We start from the raw sequence: 25612 nt of genomic DNA on the forward strand, positions 1-25612 counted from the left end.
AGACTCAGTATCCCAAGTAAAATTTCACCATATGTTTTGGGAAATTCACATAAATAATAGGACAAGTTTCATACATTTAGTGAGTTGAAAATTGTTAAAAATTCAATCTTAAAATTGAAAACTCTTTGAAAATAATAGGACAGGAAGAGAGTCAATACAATCCAAATCAACGGCAGCTACATCTACTCATTGAAAATTGGAAATAGAATGAAATCTCACTTCAAATTAATGATTATACAATTCATGTTAAGGATAAAAATATTTAAAATAATAATCACAATTTTCTAAAATAAATGTGTAACTTACTCTCCTACAATTTGACCTAAAATTTGGTCTGAAGGTAAATTAAAACCCTAGAAATTAACTTTCAAAATGTACTTTAAGATTCAATTTCTAATTTTCCCATAAAATTGTAAGTCCATCTCCTAGTTTTTCTAGAAAGCAAAAATCACACTAAAACAATATAATAAGTTATAACCCTAATACTAAGGAGTGTCAAAATATACGTTAATATCAAAATAATTGAACAAGGTCCAACCAAATTAAACAGTAAAAGTTCATTTGAGGAACTTAAATATTCATACATCTAAATTGTAGAATTCTTGGTACAGCCCCATAATTTATGGCTGCACCCACCAATTTTTGAAATATACAATTTTGTCCCCTTGTCTTTTATATTAGCAAGGGATTCCATTGTTGTTATAGTTTGGAAATGGTGTGGAGTAAAAATGGTACTTCTGAACGCTGGTTTAAACACTTATAGGTAATAGGCAAGCACTTAATATCCATTCCATGGTGGGAATTAACCAAAACTGCAGTTTATCTGGATAATTTAAAAAAAATATTTGTTTTACATTCTTATTGAAGTCGTCAACTTAATATTTGATAATCAAAGTTATTAACATATTTTATAAATTCAAAGGCGTATAAATACTATCTCTCAGAAAACACAACTCTAGTAAGGAAAGTCATGTCACCAAATTGGAAAATACAGTCTTTACCCCTATTTTTGGGGATGTATGTGATCTTTCCCAAGTTGTGCATCTGAAGATTTGATTTGATGAATGCAGTGACACAGAAGGCAGAGATAGATTCCTGACGGACACTTCTTTTTGTGTTGACTTGGTAGTTGAAGTTCAATGGAATTCAAATTAAATAGGACTCTCTACATTTATTGAGCTTCTTCTCACTTCTTTCTTCTTCTTCTCACACTGTTGCTTCTTCTCAGCGCCACAGACCTTTGTTTGTTCTTACCAGGTAAGCACCGGAGAAATTTTTTTGGTAAACATAATCGATTTTGATACTTAAACCACAGTCAAAACAATCCATTTTCAATATCTGTGTTGTTGAGTATGGATTGTTTATAATGTGAGCCATAATTGATTTGTTGTGTATGTATCTTAAACATAATCGATTTTCGTTTTCTTTTTATACGGAACAAACTTAATCGATTCTCTTCCATATATATTAAGCAAGTTAATCGATTTCATAGGAGGTTTCCTTTTTTTTTTCTGGTACCCTAATTAATTGTGTTGAGTATGTATTAAGTTCCTTAATCCATTTTGTCTTCCCTTATACACCTAAATCGATTTGACGCCTATTTCTATGTTTACAAAAATCGATTTTACATTGCATTGCATCTAATAATGTATTTTTCATTTTTTAAGGTGTTGCTACTTGATTTGAAGGTGTGTTGGGATATTTCGAGCTGCTCTTCAAATTTTCAGTAAGTTCAAATAGTTTTTGTTTCATCTTGATTGCAGTTACATGTTTAATTTTCACTATTTTTTATTTATTATATGATTTTGGTTATACTTTATTTCTTATTTTTAAAATATTTAAAAATATGATTGTTTGTTATGTTTATATTTAATTTATTGTGCTGTTTATGTCAATATATTTTGGTTTCTTAGGTTTATATCAGTATGATTTAGTTTGTTATAATTTTATTTTAGTATTTTAATTACCTACTTTATGTATATTTATTTTTTAATTTTATAATATATGTTTAATATTTTAAAAAATTACTGTATTTTATAATATTAATATATTATGTTTATGATTTATAGTTTATTTGATTATAATTTTTTTATGAAATTTTTTTCTATTGTTAATTAGTTACATTTTTGTTATTATAGTATTTTTTATTTTTTTATTATTGTAGATTTTTTAATATTAAAATGTATTTCTTTTATATAAGTTTTTATTATTTTATAATATATATATTTAATGTTTTAAGAAATTAGTTATGTTTTTATTTAATTGGTAGTTGTGTTTATATTAGTATATTTTTGTGTATAAGATTTATAATTTATTTGATTATAATTTTGTATAATTTTTTTTATTGTTAATTGCGTTTTATTTATTTTTGTTGTTGTAATATTTTTTTATTTTCCATTAGTGCAGGTTTTTTAATATTAAAAAAACAATAATTTTTTGATTTATATACAATCCAATTTAGTTTCTGATTTATTCTCCAATTTTGTAGTACAGTTTTAATGTTTTAAGAAATTATTTGAAGTTTTATTTTTATTTAACTTTTTTTGTGTTTATATTAATATTTTTTTTATATTTATTATTTTTAAGAATTATAATTTATTTGATTATATCTTTTTTAAACTTTGTTAATTACTTATTATGGTTACATTTTTATTGTTGTAGTATTTTTTTATTACTATAAGATTTTTTAATATTAAAAATAATACTTTTTATTTATATAAGATGTTGTTTATTTTTTAATTTTATAGTATATGTTTAATATTTTAAAAATTTATTTGAAGTTCTATTTTTATTTAATTTGTTGTGTTTATATTAATATATTTTTGTGTTTATGGTTTATAATTTATTTGATTATATTTTTTATTGTTAATTAAGTTATATTTTTTTATTGTAGTATTTTTTATTTTTCATTACTAATTTTTTTATATTAGAAAATAATATTTTTTATTTATATAACATCTGAATTTTTTTTTATAATTTTATAATATGTGTTTAATATTTTAAGAAAATATTTGAAATTCAGTTTTTATTTAAGTTGTTGTTCGGTTTATATTAATACATTTTTTATAATTATTATATTTATGAGTTATAATTTATTTGATTATAATTTTTTATGAAACTTTTTAATTTTTAATTACTGATTATAGTTACATTTTTGTTGTAGTATTTTTTATTTTCTATTACTGCAAAGTTTTTAAATATTAAAAAGTAATATTTTTTATTTATATGAGATGTAATTTATTTTCTAAATTTTATAGTATATCTTTAATATTTTAAAAAATTACTTGAAATTATGTGTTTATTTAATTTGTTATTGTGTTTATATTAATATATTTTTTATATAATTATTATGTTTATAATTTATAATTTATAATTTATTTGATTATAATTTTTTTTCTATTGTTAATTACGTTAATTTTTTTTTAGTATTTTTTATTTTTTTATTATTATAATTTTTTTAATATTAAAAACTAATATTTTTTTATTTATATAAGATGTGCTTTATTTTTTAATTTTATAGTATATATTTAATATTTTAAGAAATTATTTGAAATTCTTTTTTTATTTTATTTGTTATTATGTTTATATTAATATATTTTTTGTATAATTATTATGTTTATGAGTTATAATTTTGTATTAATTTTTTTTCTATTTTTTATTAAATTATGATGGTTAAATTTTTGTGTTTTCTATTATTTTATGGTTATTGATTATGTTTATAATTTGTTAGTATATGTATAATATTTAAGAAATTTGTAATCTTTATATTGAATTTATTGATATGTTTATATGATTTTTTTATATTAATATTATGTTGATATATTATTAATATTAAAATTTGAATGTTATACTTATTTATAAATTAATTTTTGTGTATTAATATAGTTAGTTATTATGTTAATAAGAACTGTAACCCTAGCTTATATAAGACATAATTGTATCGATGATGGATAACAATAACAATTCGCATCTACATAACCATTATTGCAATTTATAACAATGTTATTCGAGGCAACATCAATCTAAATTCCCATAACCCAAATTTGGAGTGAGATTCAAAATGTCCAGAAAATAATGACGAACATGAATTTGGATATCAACATACATACGTTTTGACAGGATTTTAAATGATGCACAGATTAGAAGATCAAATGAATTAGATTGATCATGATTAACGAGAATGACTATATTATGATTATGTATTCTTATTTTTCATGTCAAACAATGTTACGTGATGCATCTTATTAGATGTTAATGTTTTATTGCTAGCTATTATTACTTAATATTTTTTTAATGCATTTTGAATGTTTTTATATGTTATTAATTCATATATCATAATATTTCTAAAAGTAAAATTATTTTTACAAAAATATTTAAATATTCAATTAATTTTAAAATATATTAACTTTTCATAAGAATAATCATAATTACCATTATTAATAATATTATTATATATCTAAAATATATATAGTTAATATATATAACATAATATAATACAAATAAAATAATTTTAAATAATATTAAATTTATCTAGATACAAATATTAATTATAAACTAATTGAACTAACATAATTTTTTATTATATTATTAATAAAATAAAATAATAATAATAATAAACAATAAAAATAATATACTAATGTTTCCGCCGGTTGACCAGAATCGTCTTTGCGCGTGGCTTGTCCTCGCGAGTTAGGGCACCTTCGTTTTGCTCCGTCTGTGAGTACCTGAAAAGAAGTGAACAAAGGGGCGTCCTTGCGGCCGTTTGCACTCCGACAATCAAGTCAGCTAGTGAGAAACATCAAAAGGTGATGCACCCCCGTATCGGAACACTTGAACGAATGCTCTGAGGGTGGTTGAAAACTGTGTAACTGAATAACTAGTACTGAAGGGCTAAAACTGTGTTGCCCTAATTGCCTTGTGCTCACTGTGAGTGTGCCGCGGAGACAACTAGGGTTTTTCTCTGTGTATCTGCGTGTATTAGGGTAAAAAGTCTCTCCCCCTCAAATGCTCCCCAGGTCCCTTTTTATACACCTCTCATCTTTAAAGCGCGTTAAAGCGCATTGAAAGCGTATAAAAACATTCTTTGGAACATTCGAATCTTAACTGAATTAACGCGTACCTTGGCAATCTTTCACTGGAACTTTAATGAGCACGTGTGCCTTACCACGTGCCCTTCTGACTTGATCGTTATTCTGTGCAGAGGGTCCCACAGCGCCGCAACCCAACTTAGGGTTATTCCATCACGTGAGCCCTTGCGAAGTGCTTCTGGCACGTGGGTTGACTTTCTGGGTGCCAACTCATGCGCCCCAATCACTAGTTACTTGCCCTGGGGGTGGATCTACCTTTCCCTAGTACCATGCACGTGGTTCTCCCCTGGTTATGGCCCCCTCATGGGTTGTATCTGTTCCAGGGTCTCCCAGCGGTGGCATGGGTACTTCACCAGTCAGAATATCCCCTTTTGGTGCTAGACTCATGGCCTTGAAGCCACCCTTCTCTTCACCTTACTTCTGTTCTGTATGGCCGAGGCTCGAAGCCTCTCGGGCGATGTCTTTACTCGGCGAAGTCTCTCTTTGGGCGATGCCTTCCTTGGGCGACGGCTATGCGAGGCACTAACTCGAGCGGTTAACCTGTTAACTTCTCTTCCTTGGGTCCCTCGAGGGCCCCCCACCACGCGTTGACTCTGACCTTTGGTCAATGCCCGATGACGGGACAGTACACAAGCCCCCCAGTCTTGAGCTGAAACTAGTTTCAGAGAAAAGACTAAGGCTAAGGCCTTGCCCCCGCTGTCCTTGTGATACTTTGATGACGCGTCACTCCTTGACTGGTTGACGTGACATTTTCTGCACCGTCGGCGCAGCGCACCCTCGAGGACTCTGACAATGTGATATTCTCTGAGCAAGAAAAGTGACTTTTCAGGTCGTGCCTTAATCTTGTGACACGTGGCCCAATTGCACGGTGCCCTTTTTGTGTCCTTTGGCGCCTCAACTGTAATGTTTGGGTCTTTGAAATCTCGTACTTGCACTCATCGTTTCTACGTTTTCGCATCTTCTTCGCACCGTTCATCTTCCTTCCAAAGAGTTCTTCTTGCATTCTTTTCTCGTTGACACTTCCCTTCTATACTACTACTGAACCTTTCTTCTTTGATCTTTTAGTTCCTTCATTTACAGCTTGTGCCAACATGTCTACCAACCCTCCTTTTCCTAGAGTCAACCCTAAGGATCTTTACGCGTGGACTTCGCGCGAACTTCTTGACGAGTGCTCGAGCTTACTTTCCGTCAGGGCCCGGAGGGAACATGTGGGGGACCCGAGCACTTACGATCACCGTGCCTTCCCGAAGAGATACGATGACGATATCGCCGTGCTTCCTTGTACCCTAGGAGAGCCGGTGTGTGGGGACGAGCGAGCCAACAATGGAGTTCCCTTTTTTCTACTTCTACCAGGTGGTCTTTAAGTGCGTCGGTGTGCGCCTGCCTTTCTATAGGTTCGAGAGAGAACTGCTGACGGAGATCAATGCTGCCCCAGCCCAACTGTAACCTAACAGCTGGGCCTTTGCCAAAGCCTTCAACATTCTGTTCGGTTTCCAAGGGTGTGCACCCTCCGTTGACATCTTTCTTCACTTCTTCGAAGTGAAAAGGCAAAGAAATAACCTCTGGGTGACACTGAGCAATGTTCCCGGTAGGGTCCTGTTGACCCCCTTCCAGCAATCCTTCACGGGGTGGAAAGGCAAGTTCTTCAAGGTTTGTTGTTCCGACCTTGTGCCCTCTGCTCTAGACGACTTTCCCCTGTATTGGGTGAGGGAGGCCAGAGCCCTGAAGTCCAAACCTCTTAAGAAGTTGCCTCCGAGGGATCAGAAGGCTTGCCGGATCTTTGCGGGTGCTGGAGGCTTTGACGTTGATGCCTTGATAAACCTGGAATACAATGCTGAGGCCTTGGAAAAATACATATGTACGAGAAACTTCCCTTACGACCTTCCTATTCCCTGCTTTGGCTAGACTCTTGCATGATTTTAAATGCCTTAGTTTGTGCTCGTGACTACTGAAATGCCTTCCTGTCGTGACTACTGAAATGACCACTGGGTTAATGTCGTGTGGGACCACATCCCGCAGGTCAGCCCTCGTGAAAACGAGATCTGACTCCCATGGGTCATCCGGAAATTCTTCTACAATCGTACTTACTGACCTCACATATTTCTTCCGTTGGGAGGCAGCGGGCCCTCCTCCAAAAAAGCCGTCAGAGATGGTGTGCACTTCTCCGTGAGTTGAGACTTTATGCGCTTGACTTTCCTCAGGCGTCGCCGGGGCTGTGGTCGCGGTGGACCCAGCGAGATAATCTTTCAAGAAACCATTCTTCACAAGCTCGTCCAACTGATAGCCCAACGCCAAACAGTTGTTAATGTAGTGTCCAAACGCCTCGTGGAATTCGCACCATGATTCTTTGTGAGGCCCCAGAATTTTGTCAGACTTCACTGGTGGCCTCAACCTGTCAGCTATGTTAGGCACGATGATGAGGTCTTTGAGCTCCACCACAAAGTTGTGCCTTAGCGATCTACTTCCTTCTTTCATTCCTTCGGCTCGCCCCCTTGGCGGGGCCCTTCTCGTCTCGTAAGTGCACTTCCTGTCTGAGCTTCTTTTCTCTGTGGTAGCTTCGTGGACCCTGGCAGGTTGTGTGCGTATCTGCGCCCTTGGTCGCGCAGGTGCAGCAATCATACACTTCTCGTATGGCTCGCCTTCCAAGGCTATGTGCTCTAGCGCCCGACGCCTCACTTTAGCAAATGTTTTGGGGCGGCTGCGGTTGAGCGATTTGCTAAAAGATCCGGGACGCACCCCCTTTCTAAATGCGTACACGATCATGGGCTCTTATGTGGTACCCACTTTTACCACCTGCGCTCCGAAACGACTTATGTATTCCTTCAGGGTCTCCCCTTGGAATTGTTTTACGTCGAAAAGGTCATACGAGACCGGGGCTGGGGCCTTGTTGGCTAAATATTGTTCTCTAAATAGTCGTGAGAGTTGTGCGAAGGACGTGATGTGACCCTCTGGGAGGCTGATGAACCAATCCAGGGCCATCCCCGTCAAAGTGCTCATGAAGAGCTTGCATTTTACGGCATTAGAGCCACCAACCAACATCATCTGCGTGTGGAACGCCGTGAGGTGTGCTTCGGGATCCTCCATCCCTGTGAAGGTCACCTTAGGCCCTATGAACGTGCTGGGGATTGTTGTCCCTAAGATCGCCTGTGAGAACGGTGTTATGAACTCCCTAGGTGGGGAGGCAGGGAATAGGAAGGTCGTAAGGGAAGTTTCTCGTACATATGTATTTTTCCAAGGCTTATCAAGGCAGCAACGTCAAAGCCTCCAACACCCGCTGTTCCGTCCGGTTGAGCGGGACGTCTTCGTGCGCGACCTCAACCGTCAGCTAGGGACACCTTCCCACTGGTTGCCTATGGATTCCTGCAAAAAAGAGGACAAAGAGGCGCCCTAGCGGCCGTGTGCACTCCGACGCTCAAGTCAGCCAGCAAGAAACACCAAAAACTGTCCACCTACGTGTCTGAGCACCGCATGTGGCACTCTGAAGGTGGTAAACGAAGGAATATATATTTGTATGTGTATGTGATCCATGTTTAGTTTTACAATATATAAATTTTATTATAATTCATATTCTTGATGCTTATCATATTTGTTTGATAATATGAACATGACAAATGATAAAGTTTCTCGTTCAAAAACTGGTAGAGGACCTACAAGATTAAAGAATGTGTTTAAGAAGATAAATAAATATGACAAAATATCATTGTCTATTGATGTCAACACTGATGTGACCATTGGGCCATATGCAAAGAAATTTAGGAGTTATCTCGGAGTAATGTCTCGTGAAAGGATCTCTATCTTAACTGAGTCCTGGGATCACGTGACCGAACACGAGAGAAACATGATTTAATTTGACAGGATATTCTAGTATGTAATTGTTTTTACTTTATTCAATCTAAAGTTCTTTTTTACTTTGTTCTTATTTATGAACTAATTATCCCAAATAATGTAGACGCATTACAAGATCCCGAATGTGGAAACCTTGAAAGCGAAGGTTCTTTCTGATGTGGGTGTTAAGTTTCGTCAGTTCAAATCAAAATTGGCAATAGATTTTATATATGGTGAAAGGAAAGAAGATAATCATTATACAAAATATGCATTCATTGATGAAGAAACTTGGCAGCAGTTTGTGCAGATTTGACAAACTGAAAAATGGTAGGTTAATATCACTTGTTATATGTGGATATAGTTTCTATTAAATGTTGATGATAGGATGTTCGAAACAAAGCAAAAGCTGGTCAGACACATAATGATACCCCACACTTATTGTCCCGTGGTCGTTATAAGTTGTTAGAGTAGAAGATGTTTGAAGAAAAGATTAAAGCACATTCTACTTCGATTGATGAAATGAATAGTGTAGATTCTTTGAGGCCTCCTTCCCCACCACTCCGACATGAGATGTGGAAGGGTGCCCGTATAAAGCCACCAGGGACATGGAGTTCTAAGTCTATAGAACAAACAGTTGAACAAATTGTAAGAAATATGTTTCTATGTGTTATTTTAAATTCAATGTGTTGAAGTTTGACAATTTCTTTTCATTTGTTTTAGAATTCTCTTGCTGAGCAATCAACACAGGGGACTTTTAATCCATGTGGTCACAAAGATATTCTTAATGTTGCTCTCGGACGACCTGAGCACCCTAGACGTGTTTGTGTAGTTGGATATGGGGTTCGGATTCGGTTATACTTTGGACCTTCATCACATAGCAAGGAACAATCGTCCAGTCAACCTAGCCAAGAGTATTTACTACAGTTACGTGAACAGATAAAGCCCGAGGTAACTTAAGAGCTTAGAGAAAGCGTAATAGATGAGTTTAATAAGCGAATGGAAAGGGAGTTCGAAAAGCAGTGGGAGGGTTTAAGACTCTCACAACAACACCTACTACGGTAGAAGATGAACCACCTTCGCCTCCTATTAAGAAAGTCAACACTAAAGGGAGTTGTTCGGCGGTTGATCTATCGGGAGATGACTTTGGCTCTCAACTAGCCAATGCGAGTTATATGTTGAGTGTAATTCTTTGACCCAATTCGTTGCCCTGGTAAGTGTTATGAAGGGGTCACAATGTGCCTCTTCCTTCTAATTTCATAAAGGTCACGGTGGAGAAGGTCCTTTATGGTGATGTTGCAGTTCCTGTGCCGACATCAGAGGTCACAATTGTAACAGAGGCATTACATACTTTAGTTGTCTGGCCTAGACATCTCGTCAGACCTATAGACTCTACGATATATCTTTGCACTAATACTAATAGGATTATATATCAGATATATTACATTCTAACTAATTTAAGTATTTGTTTGTTGAACCTAAGACAAAATTGCCTCTACGGAAGAAAATATTCTCCATTGATGATCATGTGGTGACATTGGTGGAAGTTGTTACAGCTTTAGATACAACCGTCTTAGAGGTTCCATGGGATGCCAATGTTTTTGGAAGGCATAGTGATGTACCGTTGTACTTTCACAAGTCTGATTTGTTGGACCTTGCATCCGTTGATTAACATAACATTTCTGCAATTATGGATGATGTAAGTTCAAATATTAAAATCTTTATACTTTTGATTTATTAAATATATTAGTACTACCTTATTGAAATTTAGGTATTTGTGTGGATTATGCTTCGACGAGGGGAAACACAATATATATGGATTTTTAGACCCTCAAGTCATTCAATTAATTGGAAACAAAAAGCTAGAAACACAAACATACATCACCACTGCCTTAAAGAATGGAGAAAAACAAATTTATTTTGCTCCGTACATCCATGAGTAAGTCTTTATTTATTAAATAAGTTATACTAAATTATTGACATAAGAGAAACTAACTGATTTGTTATATAGGTGTCATTGACAACTATTGATCATATATGTTCAAGATCATACCGCTGCATGGTTTTACTCATTGCATAAAAAACCCCTACCTATTTTAAACACATTATAGATAGGTATGACAGTTTCATTTAACATTTATTATTACTTATTCATTATATAATGTTTTGTATTCTAATATGAAATCTTATTATATTAGTGTTTACTCTGGATATAACATGTTGAGTGGGAGTTGAAGTGCAAACGCACAAAGACTCACTTGGAGTGTAATTCTTTCACCCGACTTGTTGCCCTGGGTAAGTGTTATGAAGGGGTCACAATGTGTCTCTTCCTTCTAATTTCATAAAGGTCACGGTGGAGAAGGTCGTTTATGGTGATGTTGTAGTTTTTGTGTTGACATCAGAGGTCATAATTGTAGCAGAGGCATTACATACTTTCGTTGTCTGGCCTAGACATCTCGTCAGAGCTATAGACTTTACGTTATATCTTTGCACTAATACTAATAGAATTATATATCATATATATATTACATTCTAACTAATGTAAGTATTTTTTTGTTTGTTAATGAGTAGCAGGAACCTCAGACAAAACTGTCTCTGTGAAAGAAGAAAATATTCTACATTGATGATCCTGTGACGACATTGGTGGAAGTTGCTACAACTTTACATACAACCGTCTTAAAGATTCCATGAGATGCCAATATTTTTGGAAGGCATAGTGATGTACAGTTGTACTTTCAACGGTAGTGATGTACCATTGTACTTTCCAATGTACCGTTAATGAAGTATTTTGTTCTAGTAGTCTCAAAGAAATGTTGATGAAAGATTATACCAAACATGAAGCTAGGTGAGCCCGTAAAGCTTATGAAGTGTTATAAATTTGGAAGTCTTAGCCATGCAAGGTTAAGAATGTCATAAACTTAGTAACTCACATGTGTCCCTCACTTAATCTTTTTTTTTCCTTATAAATCACAACTCCTCACATTCTATAGTTAACCAACCCCCTTAAACATTTTCTTTCACTAATTACTTCAACATGGCAAGGCTCTTTACACTTTCTCTTTATCCTCTTTGGTTAGTGCATGTTTTGGTATCTCCACCCATAGGTTTCATATCTGAAGTGACCATGCGAGAAGGTGAAGAGGCCGAGAAGTCAAAAGAAACAAAGATTCATATGTGAAAAGATATATATATATATATATATATATAATAAATAAAATCAATTAAATATTAAGGACAAAATTAAAAAAATAAAAAATAATTAAAAAAGATAAACAAAAGTTTTAATATAAAGTGACAAATCTAATAAATATATTACTGAGTAGTATAAATGCATGAGCATTTAATTTAGTGGTTAGATGTTAATGAATGATTAAAACAAAAAAATATTTACTTAAGTTTTGAAGAATTTCTGTAGGTACTATATCTTAAACCGAAAAAACTAATAAATAAATAAAAAAATAAGAGTGATTGAGAGAAGAAGTTAACGGAGAGAATAAGGATAGATAAGAGCAAAGTAGAAGGCGAAAACACTCTCCTCTCCTTGTAATTTGTGTAACTACAATATCCATTGTATAATTATGAAATTTTGGATTATATGTTAAAGATTATAATATCTATTCAATAGTGCGTGGCGCAATAGTTTACTAATTTACTTGCAATTCGATGATTATATATTGGAAGAAGCTAAAATGTTATTTTGTAGATTAGGTCACATTACTTGGGTGTTTAGATTCACATTATCACAATTAGAAAACAAAAGCATTTATTATCGTTGAAAATCCATACATTATTCTATTGAGGATAAATATACAGGCATTTAGTGTGAGTACAAAAATTTGTCATGACTATATGTAGATCAACCTCTAATTAGTATATTAAAGCATATGACACTAGTTTTAATGGTGTATCTCATTTACAATTTTTAGTTTAATCCTTTGGTCCTTTTAAAATAATAATATTTTATTTTATTATATGATTTTTTCATGTGAGGGTTGTGGTCTAGAGAACTATTGAGAGGATTCTTCTATCATCTTCTGTCGGTTGGTTGTACTGTTCTTAAGCTCCCGTCCTTGCAAACTCCTCACTCTTTATTACAAAATAGAATAGAGATGAACAAAAGGGAACAGAGATGAACAAAAAAGTAAACTGAAGACAAAGAATATGAGAATGGATATCTCTTCTTTCTTGTTATCCAAATCAAAACAAATTGTCTGAATATATACAAGTAGTACACTCATTCTAGGGTTTAACTAAAGAAGGAAATAATCAATATTAAATACTACAATCATAACACACAAAGATAAAATAAAAGTTATTCCCTTCTATAAAGAGAAATAACTGATAATTAGAAAAGACACCCAATTATTCTTTTCTATAATGAGAAACAACTGATAATTAGAAAAGACTTCTTCCAATTAATATTAGGATCCTTCTGTAACTTTAGTATCTGTATCCTTTAATACCCCACCATAAGCTGGAGAGCAAATATTGATGAGACCCAGCTTGGAACAAATATTCTTAAAAGATTGAAGACTTAAAACTTTGGTATAAATATCAGCCAATTGCTCTGTGGTGGAAATGGGAAACAAATGGATGAGACCCTTCTTTAATTTTTCTCTAACCACGTGACAATCTATTTCTATATGTTTTGTACGCTCGTGAAATACTGGATTTGCTACAATGTATCTTGCTGAGTCATTGTCACAATATAAAAGAGATGGTTGCTCAAAAGGAACTTTGAAATCTTGAAGAAGATAAGTTAGCCATTGAATTTCACATGTAACAGTGGCCATTGCCCTGTATTCAGCTTCACAAGAACTCTTTGATATTGTTCCTTGCTTCTTTGATTTCCAAGATATGAGAGAATTCCCAAGATACACACTAAAACCAGACACTGATTGTCTTGAATCACTGTAGGTGTCCCAATCACTATCACAAAAGGCTTTGAGATGAACAAAAGTAGTGGAAGAGAAAAATAGACCAAGACTTGGAGCCCCTTTGATATATCTGAGAATTCTAATCGCTGCATTATAGTGAACAATTGTAGGCTTAGCAAGAAACTGAGAAAGTTGTTGCACAAAAAATGTTATGTCAGGTCGGGTATTAGTGAGATACATAAGCCTTCCAATCAATCTTCTGTAGGCTTGAATATCTGTGAAAGGAATACTTCCAGTAGAAGAGAATTTCTCATGATTATCAATAGGAGTGGGTGCAGGTTTGCAGGGTAAAAGACCTGCATCGGTTAATAATTCCAATGCATATTTCCTTTGATTTACCATTATTCCTGTCTTACGTCTTGCTACTTCTAGACCAAGAAAGTATCTTAAATTCCCAATTAATCTTGAATGTCTGATTCAAGGCTTTTTGATTTGAACAATCTCTTCTTTATCATTTCCTGCCAATATTATATCATCCACATATACCAATAATGCTGTAAAAGATCCTTCAAAAGAATTAATGAACAAGGAATGATCATTCATAGATTGAGTATATCCCATAGAAAGCAAAAATGATGACAGTTTGGCAAACCATTCTCTGTTGGCTTGTTTAAGGCCATATAAAGCCTTTTTTAGTTTACAAACTTTTCCTGATGGAATAGAAGTCAATTCAGGAGGAGCAACCATGTATACATCTTCTTTCAAATCTCCATGTAAAAAGACATTGTTTATGTCTAATTGTTTCAATTCCCAATTATAAATAGAAGCTAAAGAAAGAAGAAACCTTATGGTGGTCATCTTTGCTACTGGAGAGAAAGTATCGAGGTAGTCAATGCCTTTTGTTTGTGTATATCCCTTTGCCACTAACCTTGCTTTATACCTTTCAACTGTTCCATCAGCCTTATATTTTATTTTGAATATCCATTTGCAACCTATGGCAGCTTTGTTCTAAGGCAGAAGAGCAGTCTCCCAAGTTTGATTTGACTCTAAAGCAGATATCTCACATTGTATAGCTTTTCTCCAACAGTCATGTTTCACAGCTTCAGAATAAGTGTTTGGCTCAACATGTGAAGAAATAGACATAACAAAAGATTTGTAAGAAGGTGATAAATTGTTATAAGACAAAACAGAATTCAAAGGATATTTAACGCTTGAAGATGTACTGGAAACATTAAGATTACAATGATAATCCTTTAAATACTCAGGTGATTTTTTATTCTTGTGCTCATTCGGACAGATGGATCTGATTCAGAACTTTGTTCTATATCATGATTTTCATTGAGGTTTTGGTCTATATGGGAACAATCTTCTTCTGAAACCTCAATTTGTGACTCACAATTATTATCACTACTATTTTCTGTTGGGTCTATTAGAGTCTAAGTTCAAGAGGGGAGGGGTGAATTGAGCTTATAAAATTTTTGCAAGAACACACAATTTTCAGTATATCAGAGGCAAAAGAACAGATTGCTTTTACATGAAACAGATTGATTCTTCAGAGCAGTCTAATACAATTTGAATTTGTTCAAATTAAAATTGTAATCAACAGAAGGTTATAACAGAATCAGATTAGTTGGATTTTATGAGTATGAAGAATACAGATATGCTAAGCAATCAATCACATTCATTCAACACAAGGTTTTAATGAGAATGAATCTTTCTCAGGTTTTAATGAATAGACTATTTGTTCACAGATCAGTTAAAACATCATATACAAATGCCTTGTTTATGATCAGAGAGCTTTAACAAATCAGGAAGAACATTTTTTATTTAAGCCCAGAATTAACAGATTCGATTTCAAAAGAACAGATTTAGTTCTTGACAGAATTAAGCAAAACCAGAAATGAGTGCAGCGATGAGAGGAAAAAGGCAAGCAGGTTTTTATACTGGTTCACTCATACAGAGCTACATCCAGTTTCACCTTACCCCAAGGTGGAATACACTAAAAACAGTACCAATCACTTACAAACACAACAGTTCTTGAACACTACAAGAACAATACAACCAATGCTGAAAAACCCTATTTCAGCACACCTTGCTCTCCAAGAAACCCTATCAAGGAGTGACTAACACTTACACCTTTACAAACCAGAATAAAGGAAAGATTACACCTGAAAAGAAGATGCAAGAACTCAAAAGCAGTAGTTCAATTTGCTGCAGAACTGCACCAGCACCTTCACCAAGATCAAAGGTTTCCTAGAACAAGCACACTTGAAAGTCCCTTTGGAAAACCTTTCAATCCTTCTTCTCACATAGAAATTGTTTGATCTATGTCAAAAACGTAATTGCTCAGCATCCTTTCATGTGAGGGAGGCTTTTCTTTATATAGAAAACAGTTTCTAACTTCTTTTCAAAAAACAGTTGAAAAGCTGTTATGAAAACAACATATTCAGTTTTGAACTTAACAGATTTATTTTGTGAAAACTGCCAACTCAGCTAACTGAAATAACTGTCTGAGTTGTACCTTTGGTGCCCTAACTAACTTTCGAAAAACCTTTCAGCAGACCAAAGAATAAACCTGTTCTTTTACAGAGAAACAAATTCATTTTTGTGCAGTATCCTGATTTTAGGAGAAAACTCTAAAAGGCTTTTGGAGAAACTTTTAACCACTTCATGTGCTTGATCTATGCTTGGTTAGGCATCTAGGATAGATCATGTAGCAAAAGGCAACCACACACAACCACAAGCCTACAAACAAGATCATCTAAACCTATTACAAACTAGCTATTTTCTGCATCAAACACAAACTAACACTAGGTAGAGAAGAGGCTTCATCCATCTTCAACATTTTCAACATTATCACAAGGTGTATTATCACAAGGTGCAAGAATGACTTGTGATAGCTGACTTAAGACAAATTGATCTTTGGCAAACAAAATTTGATCATTAACGTCGGGATTGTTAATTTCATTGCTAGTATCTTGAACCCTTTGGTATGGAAAAACATGTTCATAAAAGACAACATCCCTAGACACAAAAATTTCTCTTGATTGAATATTCAACAAAATATATCCTGTTGTCCCCCGTTGAAAACCAATAAAAACACATTTTGATGCTCTTGGATCAAATTTTCTTCTATTTGTTGACAAAGTGCTAGCATAACATAAAGAACCAAACACCTTTAATCCATTAAAATTTGCATTAGTTTTGAAAAGTATTTCATGAGGAGAAGAATAGTTTAAAACAGGTGTGAGAAACATGTTTATAATATGCGCAGCATGTATCACAGAATATGACCAATAAATTTTGGGTAAATGAGATTGTATCATAAGAGCTCTTGCTACATCTAATAAATGACCATGTTTCCTTTCAACTATACTATTTTGTTGTGGAGTATTGACACATGATGTTTGATGGATTATTCCTTTACTGACAAAAAAATTAGTCATGAAAAATTAAGTTCCATTATCAGTTCTTATTATTTTTATTGTTGTCTCAAACTGTGTTTGAACAAAAATAACAAAATTTTCCAAAACCTTAACAACTTCAGATTTTTGTTTCAAAAGAAAAATCCATGTGTACCTCGAATAGTCATCAACTATGGTCAAAAAATATTTATGACCATGAATTGATGGTATTGAGTATGGTCCCCAAACATCTACATGAATCAAATCAAAACATTTTTTTGATTTAGATGTACTAATAGGAAAAGAAAGTCTTTTTTGCTTTGCAAAATGAGAAACATCACAAACAAAAGATTTGTTATATTTAACAAAAGGAAATTTATTCTTGATAACATCAATACATTTATTTGAAATATGACCTAATCGAAAATGCCAAAGGGTTTCTAGATCACTAGCACTGACAATAACAGTATTGATGGTGTGTGTACATTCAAGGGGTTTAATTTGAAATTTCTGGTAAGATGTGATCCTGAGTATATAAAGTTTATCTTGCGTCTTAGCGATTCCAATCATTTTCATTGTTATTTTGTCATGAATGTGACAACCATTAGAGTCAAAGGTAAGAACACAAGATAGTTTATCAATCAATTTTGCTACGGAAGGAAGATTAAAATTGAAGCAAGGAATGTACAAAACATTGTCTATGACATAATTTTTATTGAGAAAAACACTTCCAGAATAATTGGCAATGACTTGATTTCCATTTGGTAATTTGACATAAATAGGATCAATTTGATGATATGATGTGAAATAAGTTAAAGATGAACAAATGTGATCAGTAGCACCACTATCAATAATCCAAGAACTAAAAGAAGAAATAAAATTATTACCTGTTTGATTAGAGGGATTGGAGGGAATAATAGAGACTTGATTAGAAGCATTGCCACTGGATTTGGTCTATTGTAAAAGAGCTAACAATGTTTGAGACTCCACTTCTGACTTTGAACCTTCGTGATTCTGCTCATTATTATTGAAATTTGTATTCTGAAAAACTGCATTAGTATGACTCTGATCATGATTCTGATTTTTGAACTTGAAATGAGGTGGAAAGTCATGCTTTTTATAGCATGTATCAATGGTATGCCTTGTCCTTCCACAATGACTACAAATTTTGGAAGTATATCCTCTTCCATTGCTTCCTCTTCCGTATCCAGCACCTTTGCCATAGGTTGTAGCATTGTTTTTATAACCTCCTTTGCTATTAGCAATCATTGCCTTGGATTGATCACCAAATATTTGCCTCTCTTGTTGTGTAACAAAAGAGCAAACTTTATTCAAGGATGGCAAAGGGTCCATCAATAAAATTTGGGTTCTCACAGTCGAATAATTACCATTTAGCCCCCTTAGAAATTTGATAATCTGGTCTTGTGTTTTATATTTATAAACATTCACAAGAGTATTGCATTTAGATGCACATGAAGAAGCGGATAGCGGGCGAAAAAGATCAAGTTCATCCCAAAGAATTTTTAACTGAGTGAAATAGTTTGTAACAGTCAACTCACCTTGTTTAAAAGAAGAAATCATCTCCTGGATATCAGAAATACGAATCATGTCTCCTTGTGAGAACCTTTCCTTTAAATCATTCCATATGTCAAAGGCATTGTCCACACAGATGATGCTCTGCGCGATGGATTGAGAAACAGCCTTGAGAATCCACGAAACAACCAACATATTGGCTCTCTGCCATGTTGGAAACAATGATTTGGTACGATTGGGAGCTTCTATAATGATTTGGTACGATTGGGAGCTTCTATAGTTCCATCAATGAAACATATTTTGTTCTTTGAAATTAGGCTAATTTGAAACAAATGAGACCAATGATGATAATTTGGTCCCTCAAGAATAATAGGGACAATAAGAAAGGAAGGATTATCTGATGAACTAACATGGTAAGGTGAATTAAGATCTTGTGAGGGATCGTCAAATTCACCCATGAGTAAATGTAGCAAGCAGAGCTCTGATACCATATTACAAAATAGAACAGAGATGAACAAAAGGGAACAGAGATGAAAAAAAGAGTAAACTGAAGACAAAGGATATGAGAATGAATATCTCTTCTTTCTTGTTATCCAAATCAAAACAAATTGTCTGAATATATACAAGTAGTACACTCATTCTAGGGTTTAACTAAAGAAGGAAATAATCAATATTAAATACTAGAATCATAACACATAAAGATAAAATAAAGGTTATTCCCTTCTATAAAGAGAAATAACTGATAATTAGAAAAGACACCCAATTATTCTTTTCTATAAAGAGAAACAACTGATAATTAGAAAAGACTTCCAATTAATATTAGAATCCTTCTGTAACTCTGGTATCCGTATCCTTTAATACTCTTCCTTCCTAGTTTCGGTTCTCGGTTTTCTCGTAATCCAAACTCGGAGGGTATCTGCAGAAGACACTATGACGCTCAAGTCAGCAAAGACGTTTGGTACTCATTTCTCAGAGCACTGTATATGATGACGTACCTTATTATTGGAATATGTGTTATTTATATCACCTTTGGTAGACTTTCCTACTTGGATCAGGTTAAGGAGTTGGAATGCGCTTAGGGCTACATTACCTAGTTCCTAATCGCGGATTAGCTTCGCTGACCTTCATTGAGCTAAATAGACTTGTGCTGTTAGTTGGCTCTACGAACGTGGGCCTTTATTTCGGTTGGCCCAATGATGAGGACCGAGACGTGACATCAGTCGTACGATTCTCACGAGTATATATTTTAACTTATTTTTTTAAGGATATGAATATTTTTATTAAATTCATCTGCATGAAAGCTAGAATTTAGCTAATATAAGAAAGATGATCGTGAACATCGTGAAAATTGCGACAAAACTGATTTCCAGTATCAATCTTGGAAAAGAAAAATGCATCTTTATGTTATTTGAGACTCAGTATCCCAAGTAAAATTTCACCATATTTTTGGGAAATTCACATAAATAATAGGACAAGTTTCATACATTTAGTGAGTTAAAAATTGTTAAAAATTATAGCTTAAAATTGAAAACTATTTCAAAAAGACTAAATTAACAAATACTCAAAAATAAAAATAAAAACTAAAATAATTACTTTAAAAATTAAAGGATCAATAAATAAAAGGATGAACCTACATGTTTATTAATGGGATGGACACGGTGTAACATCCCCTTTTCAACAGTTAGATTAATTGCCAAACATTATAACATCATGACAGGCGTACATATACATCTATATATTTATATTTTTCCCCTTACAAATTTTTAAACCTCCCTTTTCCTATGAAAAAATAAATAATATATATATATATATATATAACTTTAAGAAAAAAAACACACACATATAATCATACACATACATTACATTAACATCTCATTCACAACTCTAATGGATACAGTTTCAATTTAATCATTAACATTTATCATAATCAAATATCAAACTCTAAGCCTATTTGTTAGCTCTCACGTCACAAGGTATTAATATCAACATCACAAACACTTGATTCTACTTCTATAAGACTCATGTGTTGAATTAGAGACAAAGATTTACACCAATCATATTACTTTCATTAAGTTTTCACCACAACAAGATTGTGTATTAGGAACTCAATCCACTCATATAACAAGGTAAATTCGTATGAGCTATCAAACACAATTCTTTTTCACATCGCAAACTAGGTCATGGGAACCCTTTCGTCTCTCACCATCTAATATTTTCTTCTATCCAATATTAATAAAATCGAGATAATCTCCTTTACAATCTCAATTTCAATACACAATCATAAACATCTCAACATAATATTTTCTCTCTAAATGTTCACAACACACCACATGTTATATCATAACCATACAATCATAAATTTTCATCAATACATATACATCCAACTTAACTCAATGCTAATAAATTAAAATTCACCATCCATTACATTATAATAATGTTAAAATATAACAATATAGTGAAATATAAACAAATTTTAGTATTTAGCAACATTTAAAAACATGCTTCTTCAAAGTTTAGAAAACACCCTCTTTCTTAGACAACACTTGACTCGTCCAACGAAGTAAGCATATGTTGCAATTTCTCCAACCGCCATTTTGCTCGCTTAGCCAAATGTGTCAGCACATCGAACAAGTTTTAGTAGCTTAGAAAAAAAAATATTTGCCTAACAACTACACTATTGGGAGTTTTCATAAAAATATATCGCCCAACAATCAAACCACTTAGAGTTTTTATTTAAATAGTTCACCCAAAAAATTTAACTCACTTATCGACCAAAACTCTTGAGTTTCAATTAAATAAGTTTTGTTTGACGAGACTGTACTCGTCCAACGACCAAACCATCAAGGGCTTTTATTTAAATAACTTACCCAATAAATTTAACTCGCCTACTAACCAAAGCTCTCATGTTTTCAATTAAATGAATTATGCACAACGAGATTTTTGCTCGTCCAAGGACTTTGCATAATACATAAATTTTTCAAAATAATGAAAGTATCCTAACCGATTCAGACTAAGTTTTCACTTTGTTTTATGCCTAACATTGAATATTTTGCTTAAAAATAACCACAACTTAAACCAATTTGTCTTAGATGCAATATTTTAACACTAAATTGGTAAGCACACAACAATTCCATTCATTTAAATAAAACAATTTTATCTCAAACTCAAACATTCAAAGTATATTCAAACAACACAAATTCCTGCATAAAATCAATTAGTGTGACCACATCACTTTCACATCCAGATCATTTAAGAAAAACTAAACTAGTTTCTCTTACCTTTTTAACTTGCTTAAACCAAGTTTTAAGCTTCCAATTTCACTACTTTCACATGAAGACTAAACATGTACACAAAACACTCTGATAAACAATTTAAACATATACATATGCTCATTAACTAATAGATATTCATCTTTGCCCTAGAAGGACCACATGCAAAACCTTACTCCCCATGCAAACAAAATTCTTAAAATTGTCTCAAGAGAAAGGGACAAAGATGAACTTATTTTAAAACAATTTTGGGTTGAGTAGATTTGCTTTGTTCTTGATAAATGCTAGATTTCAGTAATATTTCATATTAAAATATAGAAAATAATCATAATATAACCCCTAACTTATGAATTTAAACATTTTTATGTATTTTGTGTTTATAATTTGAATTAGAACGATTTATTCCCAAGTTTTTGTTAATTTCAAGATTCTATCGAAGAAAGGATATGAAAAGGCAAAAGGAAAATAGACAAAGCTAAAAAGGGAAAGTTGGAACGCGCCAACACTCACCTAAGCTCGCCCAAGCTCACCCAATCTCGCCCAGGTGAGATCACTCCAGTGACATTGGACCTTTTTTTGTACAACTCGCCCAAATGAGCCTAATAACACCCAAGCGAGAAGTCACTTAGCCCAAACCCAACTAGTTTAAATATGAGACTCCAATTGGGAGAATAGAAGGTGTTAGAAACCTTAGAGGAGACAGTCGTTAAGGAGAAACATTCTGGATCTTCTTCATGCTTGTAATAGCCAACATGAGTGACTAATTTTATCCTTTGGGATTGAGAGTAATCTGTTCAAACTCTTATGTATTGAGAAAGAGTTACCATTTTGAGTGTCTAACAGATACTTGAAGAAAGAGAATACATGAAGCTTCAACGATTATATTCAAAATCTTATATAAAGACCTTGAAGATGAAGAAGTAATGAGAGAAGTGTGATACACAAAAAAAATGAAATTGAAAGAAATATAATCATGTGTGAAAGAGTTGTGCCTTGTACATATTGTATTTGCTTTGTAGAGCATCTATAAAATTGGGTAGTGTGCTTAACCACTGTAAATCCTTCACTTTGTGAAGTATATCCCGTGAGCTTTCGTTGTTCTCTCTATAGAGAGGTTTCTCATATTGCTCAGAGATTTTAATCTTGGGGGGAGGTTAGGGTTGATTGCCTAGAGAGGTAGATAATACTTGGTGACATAAAGAGGTTAAAGGATACTTGTGGTTCCTAAAGAGGTAGAGAATACTTGTGGACATGAGGAGGTGTAAGAATACTTGTGGACCTGAAGAGGTGTAAGAGAATACTTGTATACCTAGAGAGGTGTAAGAATACTTGTTTACCTGAAGAAGTGGAAGAATAATTTTATACCCAGAAAGGACATGATGTGGGTAAACCAATATAAATATTTGTCTGCTTCTCTCACTCTAGTTTTATTTAGACATTGTTTTTAATTGTTTGATATTCTGCTAATTGTTTTATCAATCAATTTTTTGTTTTTTATAATATATGTTCTAACACCGAAAAGTCTTTTATAGTGATTAGATTATAAATAATGTAGTATAGACCTATTTTGTAGTAATTTGAAAATACATTCTCAATTGTATTATTCATAATTAAATTTTTCTTTCAATTGATTAATCAGAAAATAACATTTTTTATTTCTAAATTGTTGAACCCGAAAGTTTATTTTCTTTGGTTTAAATCCTTGATTAATCCGATTAAAGGCCTAATGGTTTGAATAACGCATGTTTAATATTTGATTGATCAGGAAGATTGAAACTATTTGCTGCACCTGCCATCACTTCACAAGATTATTAGCTAAAAGAAGCACAAAACTGAGTAGATATATAAATAACAGAGAGCAAAATGAGTATTTCAAAATAACTGGGATTATGAAGAAAATATGGAGGCGCAAAAAGTAATTACATCCAAACTATAAGTCCAAAATTACAGTCCAACTGTTTCTTTCATCAAATCTCAAAATTCTATCCTCACCTCTCTATTTAAAAACAGCATCATCTATATACATTAAATTAATTAAATTTTAAACATATATTAAATTTAATGATCACTTTTAAATTAATTCATAGGAAAATAACAAGTCTTTATTCATTTTTTCTGTGCACTGCTTAATTGTAAATATCATTTTATTAATATATATTTGACTACGGTTTAAATGTAGTTAAACCAATCAAACCTTAAATAAGTATCCTAGTGGCCATTTTCAAAAACATTGAAAACAATTTGTTTTATTTCTGATTACATGAAATAAAAATATTTATTCAATAAATGGTTATTAAAAAAAAGTCACCTTCTCCTATACAGTTTTATTCTGACGGGCACAAGTTTGTATTTCCTTAAAAAGATGAGAAACTTTTTTCTAACCTTATTAAAACTTCTATTCTACTTTTTTACCCTATCTTCTATCTTACTCTTATTTTTTTTACTTTAATTATTTTAAAATTAAAAATAATCCTAAAACAGTGAAAAACTAACTTAGTATAAACATATTTTGATAATCTTTACTTTATATTCAACTACTATATACGACTACTTAACTAATAGTTATAATAATATAAATATTAATATAATTTTAAAATGTTATATTATTAAATAAGATTTTCGAGCAGTATAAAGGTTGTAAAATAATAATAATTAATCAAAACGTGAAATGGTATTTAAGTTATAAAGTAATGATTTTTAGGTGTAGTTGATTTCACAATCAAATATATTATTATTTTAAAATTGTATTTATTTTAATTTTTATTAAGAAAACATGATATTTTATTATTAAAAGAATTTGTGAAGGGAAAGTGAAAGTTATAATATTGATTTCTAAGAAAACAGCCTTGTAAATTGATACAACCCAAACTCCGTTGGATCCACATCCCTTGCAACCAAACATGCCCTTAGATAACATTGCATGCAGCCAAAACCATTGTTAATTCCAACAGAAACATCACATATGCATCAAATTCACGCTGTGTCTTGTTAATTTGTTTTTCCATTAATCACGTTTAGAAGAAAAACTTCTGAACCCCTATTGACCTAAAAACCCCATTTGATGATCTTTTTCACAACTCATACACATACACCAAAAAAAACAAAACCTCCTCATTTTATCTTACCCTTCTTCCATAAAAAAGTTAAACCCATTGGGTGAAGATGAAAAAAGAAGAAACATTGATTTTGACCTTCATCTTGTGCTGAGAAAGAAACAAATGCCTGCGACTCCTGATCGTAGTTCTGGACGCACGCTGATATGGATAACTGCGTCTATTTTGTTCACGTGTGTCCTCGTTGGAGGAGGGTGCCTTGTAGAATACATTGTTCTTCCCGAGTCAAAAGTTCCATCTTGGATCCTCGTTTTAGGGTTCATGTTGATTTCTCTACCGTGGGCTTTTTGGTTACTCACTTTCTTGTACCGAATCTTCTCACGGTGTTGTGGCTGTAGAATTGATTTTGACGTTGAAAGAGAGGGATGGAAAGTTGGTGGTGGTGGTGATGGTGCAATTGCTCACGGCGATGCACACGTTGAAGCCAATGTTAATGGTATAGACAGGACACTATCTGTTGCTTCACACGAGAGTCAAATGCCATTGGCAAAATCAATGGCCTCGTGA

General features: G+C 33.0%; 1 protein-coding gene and 1 long non-coding RNA gene across 2 annotated transcripts; both read left to right on the plus strand.

Annotated features, from left to right (window-relative positions):
• The first annotated feature begins 1076 nt into the window (after positions 1 to 1076).
• Positions 1077 to 11792, plus strand: LOC137822867 (uncharacterized). Its single transcript, XR_011083013.2, has 3 exons — positions 1077 to 1257; positions 1668 to 1726; positions 11481 to 11792. It is a non-coding gene; the product is annotated as an uncharacterized LOC137822867 (long non-coding RNA).
• A 13418-nt stretch (positions 11793 to 25210) lies between these two features.
• LOC137822310 (uncharacterized) lies at positions 25211 to 25612 on the plus strand. The gene has a single exon (XM_068627195.1). It carries the CDS (start codon positions 25211 to 25213, stop codon positions 25610 to 25612), a length of 402 nt encoding a protein of 133 aa, XP_068483296.1.

The sequence above is a fragment of the Phaseolus vulgaris genome, chromosome 9 (assembly GCF_051622355.1).
Source record: "Phaseolus vulgaris cultivar YP4 chromosome 9, ASM5162235v1, whole genome shotgun sequence".
Taxonomy (NCBI): Eukaryota; Viridiplantae; Streptophyta; class Magnoliopsida; order Fabales; family Fabaceae; genus Phaseolus; species Phaseolus vulgaris.